The 9,207-nt window shown below is 53.9% G+C and overlaps 1 protein-coding gene across 4 annotated transcripts in view; it reads left to right on the top strand.

The window, feature by feature from the left end:
• Nucleotides 1-1,417: 1,417 nt before the first annotated feature.
• The window catches only part of GATA4 (GATA binding protein 4), a 34,015-nt gene continuing 26,225 nt past the window's right edge, over nucleotides 1,418-9,207 (top strand). For 2 of the 4 annotated variants that reach the window (XM_054193763.1, XM_054193762.1), the window contains exon 1: nucleotides 3,474-4,169. In XM_054193763.1, coding sequence (XP_054049738.1) covers nucleotides 3,644-4,169 — 526 coding nt within the window. In that variant the 5' untranslated portion in view covers nucleotides 3,474-3,643. Of the gene's footprint in view, nucleotides 1,512-3,296; nucleotides 3,411-3,473; nucleotides 4,170-9,207 lie in introns of those variants that run through there. The other 2 variants (XM_054193765.1, XM_054193764.1) reach the window with 2 other exon arrangements.

The raw sequence follows: 9,207 nt of genomic DNA, 5'->3' as shown, positions 1-9,207 counted from the left end.
CTCCTTTCTTTCTCTGCGTGCCGATAACCCTGTGTTCATAAGCTATATGTCCGTAAACTTATATGTCCATAAGATATATTTTTACGTATCTATACACACCGCGTGGTATAAATTACACTATATTTAGGTATGAGAGTATATACATATTTCTACGAAACACACGTTCCCGCGTCTAATATGCATTAAGTCCCGTCTATATGCAATATTTGCATTGTATGTATATAACCACAAACTTATTACCACAAACCTATTTCCCCCGTGTGCTTAAAGCATAAATGTCTCCGAGACACACAGGGGCACCGCTGCCGAAATTTCCCCCTGCCGTATTTATGCGCCTTGGAATTTTATTTCTACACGTGCCCCCCAACCACCTTCCTACCTATATTTGTGGATTTGCCCGAATTTAACTTTATCCGCGTTTTTAGCCTCTGCCGATGCCCGCAGGCATCCCCTCCACACACACCCCGGGATGGAGATCCCTTTTTTGGGGGTTTCCCAGCCCCAGAATCCCTGTGCCCTCCCCCCCCCCCCTTCAAGTGCTCCCTTCGCTTTCTACCCACCCTCGATAAATCGCTTTCCTCTCCCCCACATCCCTCCACCTCTTTCAAACGGAGATTTTTAATATCCTCAGAGATTTTTTTTTTTTCTTTCAGACCCCCCTAAAAAGCTGCTTCTAGTCCCCCCTCTCGGCCGGGTAGCACCCCCACATTTCCAAGGGGAACCCCGCAGGTGGGGTGTAGGAAATATTAAGGATATGAACGTTATTCCCGGGGAGCGGGGCTGTGGGGACCCCCCACCCTGCGCTGCACCATTATCCTTTACACCCTCTGCAGCGCACGGGGAAGCAAGAGATGGGTGTCCAGTTTTGGGGGGGGGACGACCCCAAAAAGGCTGGGATGGAGGGGAGGGCAGCTGCCACCTCTTCGCTCTGCTTGGAGTGTGAAGGATTTGGTGCAGGACCCTGGCGAACCACCCCCCCACCCGCCCCCCACGCCCGTGCAATATCCCCCAAAGAAAGGGGTTGCCTCCAAAGGGATTGGGGAGCTGAGGAGGAAGTGGGGTGTCTCCCCCCCCCCCAAAAAAAAAAAATAGCCTTATAATTTCTGGGCACGGGTGTCCCTCCAGTGTGGGGGGGTGCGGAGCGGGGCTGGACTTTGCCTGCAGCGTTGGGCCGTCCGTGGGGTGGTTTGATTTTATTATTTTATTCCTTTTTTCCGTTTTTGTTTTTTTTTTTTTTTTTTTTTGCACGGCAATGAGACCTGGCGCCCGGCTGATGGTGCAACAGATACCGGCCTCCTTTACCCCCCCACCTCCCGCCCCCCGCCCCCCTTCCCCACCTCTTTCCTCCCCCATCGCCGCCCACTTCCACGTGACGTGGGCAAACCAGTCAGCGAGTGGGACTGGGGAGACTGGCCACACTGGGGAGCCAAGGGAAGGGGGGGACACGGACAGACCCCCCCCGCTGCCCCTAACCACCCCCGCGCTGCGAAGCAGGAGCGGGCAGGAGCCAGGTATCTCATAGCCCTCTGCCTTCCCCGCAGTGAGGGGGGGTCCTGCCCCACGGCTTCAGCCCCCACCACCCCTTGCCCCCCCAAAACACCGAAGGTGGGTAGCGCTTCTCTGTCCCCTCGCCCCTCCCCGTCACGCCGAGACCCCGGCGAGCCCCTTCCCACGGGCCTCCCCTGGAAGCGTCCTCCTGTTGTCCCCTCGGGCTCGATTTTGCTTTTTTTGGGGGGGAGAGGGGTTGATTTTTTTATTATCATCATTATTAAGGCAGGCGGGAATTCACTCCATTTTTTCCCCTCCTGTGGATCCTGCTTTGGAGGGGTCCCGTGGGAACGCTCCGTCCTAGGCCGGTTACACGCACACGTTCCTCCATCCCCTGGGTTTCGGGGGGTTGGGGGGAGCAGAGCTCCTTTAAACCCCCTTTTTTTCCCGGCTCGCTTCCATCCTTACCCCTTCCCAACGCTGCCTCCGGCTTCTCCCCCTTCCCTCCGCCGCCTCCCGGTCTCCTGCTCTCCTCCCCGGGTATCAGTCCTTATCTCCCGGTTATCTCTTCTGCTGCTAAATTCAGCCCGGCGGAGGGGTTCAGCCTGGGGAATCTGCTAGTTAAATCTAAATCAGTCCCAAGAGTTATTTCTCCGGCCATAATTCCCCCCGTCCCGTGCCATAATTCTCCCCCTCATCCAGCCTTTTTCCGGGTGTAAAATGGTTTTCTAGGATCCCTCCATGATCTGCAGAGAAAACAGCGTCTGCAGATCACTTCACGCCCTTCCCAGACCCTCTTTGGGATGGGTGATTTCATCCTGACCCCCCCTCACAACTGTTTTTTTGGGGTCTCGGCATTGCCACCAGATTGCAAGGCCTCCATGGCATCCCGCGGCCTGCGCCATGCCCGAAAACCAGCCCTTCCCCCCCAAAATTCCCCCCACAGCCCCCAAAAGGACCCCAAATCAGAAACCAAACCCACATGGGACAAAGCACCCCCCTTGCCCCGTGTCCTTCCCCACCCCCGGACCCACGGCGTCCCCGGTCCCTAGTGGGTCGCCCCGTGTGTGTCCCATGTGGGAAAAGCGATTAAAAACACCCGGGAGGGGGGGTTTGTGGGGGTTGTTTGGCGTCTGCTTCCCGCTCACAAGTGGGTCTGGGCAGCATTGATGGGGGAGTCCAGTTGTTAATGCCCCCCCCCCTCCCTTTTTAAGCCCCTCCACGCGTGGCCGGCCGTTGGGGGGCTGCGGACACGCGTGGGGCGGGCGCGGGGTGGGAGGGTCGAGCCAGCCAGCCTTCCTCTTCCTCCTCCTCCTCCTCCTCCCCCCCCCCTCTTTCCCCACCGTCTGCCTAATTTAATTTAACCCCCCCCCCCAGCCCTCCGCAGCTTCAGCCTCCGGGTCGCCTCCCCGCCGCCACATCAAACGCCGCCCCCGGGGGCCATTAACAACTTAAAGCACCGATCGTACCTGCGGGACAAAGGTTTTCTAGGAGAGAGCATCGCTCTGTCTCTCACCTTCCCGGCTGTGTAACCCCCCCCCCCCCCCCCGCCCCCCGCCACGAACTGCTCTAACCTCCTTATCTCCTCCGCCCCGGTGGGGGGGACACACACACACACACACCGCGCCGTCGCCTCCTCCCGCATCCCCGGCCGCATCTCCCCCTGCATCCCCCGGAGGGGCTGTTGGACGGGGCGGGGGGGGGGGGGGGTGGAAAGAAGGAGAAAAAGGGGGGAGGAGACTGACCGAGGGTTTTAAGCAGCCCATCCCCATCGTGTTGGGGGGGGGCGGGGGGGGGCGGGAGGTGATGGATGGAGCCCGGTGGGAGAAGCTAAATCCAGGCGGGAGCTAAAAATCTCTCCTCCCGGAGGGACCCGGACTTCTTACTTGGGGGTCTCGAAGCGGCGGCCGGACCTGCTGAAGGTGGGGAAGGAGGGTGGTGGTGGGGAAGAGGGGAGGGTGGGGGGGGTGTGTTTTGGAGGAAAATTGCATCGCTGGTGGTGTTTTGGTTTTGGCTGGAAGGTTGTACCCACGCGAGACCGCTCCGGCCACCGCTCGCCGGAGGGGAAAGCTGAGCCTGGGGTTTGTCACCCGCTCCCCATCGCTCCGGATTGTGGCCGGGGACCCGGCTGGGGTTTGGGGGGGCCCATCGCGAGATGTACCAGAGTTTAGCCATGGCAGCTAACCCCGGCCCTCCGGCGTACGAGGGGGCAGGTGGCTTCATGCACAGCGCGGCCGCAGCGTCCCCCGTCTACGTGCCCACCACGAGGGTCACCTCCATGCTCCCCAGCCTGCCGTACCTCCAGAGCAGCGGCTCTTCCCAGCAAGGCAGCCCCGTCTCCAGCCACTCCATCTGGACTCAACCCGGAGCCGAAAGCGTCGCTTACAACCCCGGATCTTCTCACCCTCCCGTGTCACCTCGGTTCTCCTTCTCCACCAGCACCCCCATCCCCGCCACCTCTTCCCGGGAAGCCGCGGCGGCTTACAGCAGCTCCTTGAACCTTTCGGCTAACGGGAGGGAGCAGTACACCAGGGGGTTCGGCAGCTCCTATTCCAGCCCTTACCCGGCTTATATGAGTCCAGAAATGGCCACCACTTGGACTTCTTCACCCTTCGACAGCCCCATGCTGCACAACCTGCAGAGCCGAGGGACGCCCGCGGCCGCCCGGCACGCCAACATAGGTGAGTGCAGCAGCCAGGATTGTGGGTAGGGGAGGGAGGGTTTCACCCCGAATTTGGTGGGCAATTTGGTTTGACCCCAAATTTGAAGGAGAAATTCGGGATATTCGCCAGAGCCGCCCTCTCTGGCTGCAAAACCTGGGGGTCCCCACCGTCCTGTGGTTGCACACATACAAAATCACCATTTCAAAAGACCCTCAAGGACCACACTTTAAAAGAAAAAAAAAAAAAGGAAGTATAATTTAATTTAGGCCCTGAGCAGTAAAATGCGATGTGCCGAACTCTCGCGTAAGGGCCTGCTGGCTCCACAATCGGTTCCACAGGGATTCCGGGGCTGCGTTGGGGATGACCGTGGTTGTGCAGGACCACGATTCTCCATGGGCATGCATGCACCCCCTTCCTGGGCTTTCTTTAGGTGTAAAATGGGTGAAATTTGTTTGGAAAAGGAGGAAATCAGAGTTTGGCCCGTGAATCCCAGATCTTCCTTTTGGGCTATTTTATGTTATGTCTTTTTTAAATTTTTGGGAAGGGCGGTTAGGCTGGAAAAAGGGCAAGCAAAAGGAAATTTGGTGCTGAGGGGGTAGAGACGATGGAAAAGGAGGAAAAGAAATGCATCCACATTTATTATCACGCTTTTGGGGGGACTCGCAGGCACATCGTATCGACCCAGCCCTATATTTCGGCGTCTCCTTGCCCAAAAAAATCTCAGCCCTGACCTCTCCTGCCGATCCCGATCTCGGAGCCTTTCATTTCATTAAACGCCCCTGGCTCCTCCGACCAGAAATGGCTTAAAATATCACTTTATATTTTAGATGGTGGAAAAGGGAGAAAGGGAGGGGAGAAATGCGGGGCACATCTCTGCATTGCGATTTCATAAACTCTTTTTTCTTCCCCGCCTTCTCTCCATGAAGGTATTTCTGTCGGGGTCGGGGTTAACAAAGAACGTGATGAAAATTTGTCTGCGGATGCATTTTAATTTTGCGTTCTTTAACCTGAATTTTGGAGGGTAATTTTTCCCTCCAGTCCAGCAAGATTTGTGTTATCTTTAGCATTATTTTAAGACGCTAAAGAAAGGAAAGTTGGGCATCGGTGAAGGCTTGGCCTTGCCGATGCCTTTTGCTTTTCTTTGGGCATTGTGAAATTGCTTAAAATGGGGAGCAGATTGTCTTTAAGGATAAAGTTTTGGCCAAGCAGGCAATGTTTTTGGGAAGCCACGTGAAGGTAGAAAGCGTAAGAAAAAAAGGCAGGATGAATCAAATAATTAAGTAATAACAATATTATCAACTAGGACATACGCGCATTTGTATTTGACTACCATGCCGTCTCTTCCTTAGGAAAAAAAAATACCACCTTTTTGCTTTTGCAACGGTCTCAAAAGGACTCTTAGTAATAAAAATAACTTAAAACCAAAATAATGCAGATGAAAAATTGCAGTTGCAAAAATACCTGGCAGCTTTTAAGGTGCCGGAGATTGAGTGTAGTGATTTTGGCTTTTCAAGCCCTGAGTTAAGCGGCGGTTTCGCAGGTTGCAGCCTGTCTTTTGGTGGCAAAAAGTGCTTTTTTATCCGGGCTCCTAAGTCGCAGCGGGAAGCCGGGATGGGTTGAGCCGGTCCAGAAAATGTTAGTGGTCTGTAATGGAAGAGGAAGGAGCCGGGAGCCCCTTCCCTTCCAGCGCCGGGTCCTGGATTCGCGGCGTCGCCTCCGGCATCACCGAGGGCAGCGCGGCAGAAACCCCGGGGGATTTATTAGCGGTGGGTCTGATTTCGCCTCTGCCTCGAATTGTGGAAACAGAAATTGGGTTTAAATAAAAAATGTTCGGTTTTGGTAAAAAAAAAAAAAAAAGAAAAAGAAATAAAAAAAATTCCTGAAATCTGAAAAGTTTTAAATTGGGGATTAAAATGGAATTTTTTTTTTGGAAGGCAAAAGTGGTTGAAGGTCCAGACCTACCCCTTCCCCTCTTCTCCCGAAGTCGGGACGCGGCCGGGCTGTTCCCAACCGGGTCCCTTCTCGGCACCGGGATGCAGCCGGACTCCCCCCCCACCCCCGGGTCCCTTCCCGACGCCGGAGGGACGCTTTGCCCAGGCTGCGGGTATTGAGGGGGGTGGTATGAAGCACATAAAAGCCGGCTGTTGGTTTCTGAGCCGGGAGAAGGTGTTGGGTTTTTTTTTTTTTTTGGATAAGCGAGGGTGAAAAGCCCCGATGGGCTGAAAAACTGAAAGATTTAATAGGAGGGAAACACCATTGTGGATTGCACCCATCACAGACCCGCTTCAATAACACATCCGAGCTCAGTCCCCGGCACGGTGGAGCCCAGGCTCCTTCCTCTGCCTTTCCTTAGCAATAAAGGTATTTTTATTCTCTGGACAATGAGGAATCTCAAGGTAGAAACACAATCCTTGCGCAAGGCTTTATTAAATCAAGGGATTTTTGCAGCGCTCTCATGTCCCTCCAGTGATTTTTCTTCCTGGAGAACTGTCACCTTTGGATAGTGCTAATTGCAGAGCGCCCCTGGGATCATTAGAATATTAATTATTACCATTTATTTAATAACTAAGAGCAAGTCTCTGCAGGTGTAGCCGGCTAGGCAGACACAGATATGCAGTCTATGGCATTTTTTTTCCCCGCTGTGAAGCAATGCACTGGGGAAAGTTTGGTGAAACTGTGTAAAAAGGTGATAGAAAATGGGAAAAGCAAGAATCTCTTTATTTCTGCTCAAGAAATAAAGAACTTATTGCTTTTTTTTTTTTTTTTTTTATTAAGAGGAATTAAAACCTGTCAGTGCAGCTCTGTGAGGGCAGCCATCCTCTGGGAAGGACAGCTGCGTAAATCACATGGGCCTATTTGAAAAACTTTCCCTGGAGTGAGTTCAAAATGCCAAATTTGGGCTTTTCAGGGTAACTTTGGCGAATGATTTCATTCACCTGAAGGGCAGGATCAGACCCTGCGGCTGAGGCCGTGAACTTGCTCCGGGCATCGCCTGGGATGGGGCTACAGTGAATTCCCGACTTAATGAGGCATGAAAAGGACCGGCTGCAAAGTCCCCCCTTTCAGGAGACTTCCCTGCCAGAGCCGAAAACCTCTGGAAATCTGTCCCAAAATTAGCACAGATGGGCAGTTTGCCCCTTTCCCCTTCCCCGGGTGGAGGGGAGCGGGGATCGAGGGCGGCACGGGAGCTGGGGGGAATCCATCCCACTGCCTCCTGGATGTTTCCAGGCTGGGGATGGAGGGCCAGATCCTGCTTTGCCATCCTCAGCCCCTATAATTTGTCTTTTCACACAAAAAAAAACCCAAACCAAACAGTGAGGTTTTTCTTTTTTTCTTGGCACAGAGGAGGCTGATGGGGCTGTGGGCATTTCTGCTGGGTGCTCTGCATTTTGTTTGGACTGACTCGAAGTCAGGGTTCCCCGGACAGGCACCGTTTGAACACAGCAGCAGCATCTGGGAAGATCAAAGCCCGGAGCAGACGCTGCTGGGTTGGAAAATGTCCTCTCTGCTGCTGGTGGGGGAGAGATGGTGAATCAGATCTTAAGCTTTCCCATAGGGATGCTAAGAGATTTGCCCTGTAGCGTCCCCCTGGCCAGCATTCCCGGTGACTCATCAGCATTTGTTACAACTCTGCCCTACAAGCAGCCCCTGACCTTCCCCACGCACCTAAGGATGAGTTGGCCGCTCCCTGTGGAGCAGCGGGCGAGGGGGGGAGCCCAGAACCTCTGCTGTCCTGCCCTTGGAGGGATGGGGCTGCAGGATGGAGTGGTGGGACCTTAGGATGGAGGGATGGGGCAGTGGGATGGAGTGATGGGACCGTAGGGTAGAGTGATGGGACCGTAGGATGGAAGGATGGGGCCGTAGGATGGAGTGATGGGGCCACAGGACGGAGGGATGAGACCGTAGGATGGAGCGATAAGGCTGTAGGATGGAGGGATTGGACCTTAGGATGGAAGGATGGGGCCATAGGATGGAGGGATGGGACCTTAGGATGGAAGGATGGGGCCGTTGGATGGAGGGATTGTGCCATAGGATGGAGGGATTGCGCCATAGGATGGAGGGATGGAGATGTAGGATGAAGGGATGGGACCGTAGGATGGAGGGATGGGGCCATAGGATCGCGTGATGGGGCTGCAGGACAAAGAGACAGGACCATAGGATAGAGTGATGGGAGCTTAGGATGGAATGATGGGGCCATAGGATGGAGTGATGGGGCCAGAGGATGGAGGGACTGGATGTTAGGAAGGAGGGATGGGGCCATAGGATGGAGTTATGGGGCTGCAGGACGGAGGGATGGGGCTGCAGGACAAAGAGACAGGACCATAGGATAGAGTGATAGGACCTTAGGATGGAAGGATGGGGCCATAGGATGGAGGAATGGGGCTGTAGGACAAAGGAATGGGAGCGCAGGATGGAGCGATGGGACCTCAGAATGGAGGGATGGGACTGTAGGAGGTGTCTGTATTTTGCACAGGACCCTACATCCCCCGTTTTGCATTTCTCACCTCGTCTCTGCCGGCGGGGAAGCTTGGCCCAGGGCTTTGTTCCCCCCCCGCCGGTTTCAAGCCGCCGTCTGCTCTCCTGCCTAATTTAATTGTCACTCGTCAGTCTGGGACTTGGGATGAAACCCACGGAATTAAGAGATGCAAGATCAAACTCAAGCACACAAGTGATTGTTACCCGCACAAATCCCCCAAAAGGGTATTTTAAACTGTAAATACAGCAAAGATAGGAATAAAAATATCCCCAACGTGGGCACTATATCACACTCATTAACAGTATGGTTCCTTCATTGAAAACTGCTTTATTACCGAATAACCGAATACCGAATAACCGAAAACACTTTATTACCGAATACAAATGCATATGATGCATAGAACAGCCATGGCGTAGCATACAATATGTTATAAAAGCTAATGAATTTTTGTCAAGCAGTAAAACTTAATGTGGTGGATGGTGGCCCTGAATCTGAGACTTTATTAAGCCAGGATTAATTATTTTTCTCCTCCACACACGCATTCACGTGCGTGTCTTTGTCCCTGGAGCGATAACAGTG

Source organism: Rissa tridactyla, chromosome 3 (assembly GCF_028500815.1).
Source record: "Rissa tridactyla isolate bRisTri1 chromosome 3, bRisTri1.patW.cur.20221130, whole genome shotgun sequence".
Lineage (NCBI taxonomy): Eukaryota > Metazoa > Chordata > Aves > Charadriiformes > Laridae > Rissa > Rissa tridactyla.
The sequence above is the reverse complement of the archived record's forward strand: the minus strand, read 5'-3'. Positions and strand labels throughout refer to the sequence as shown.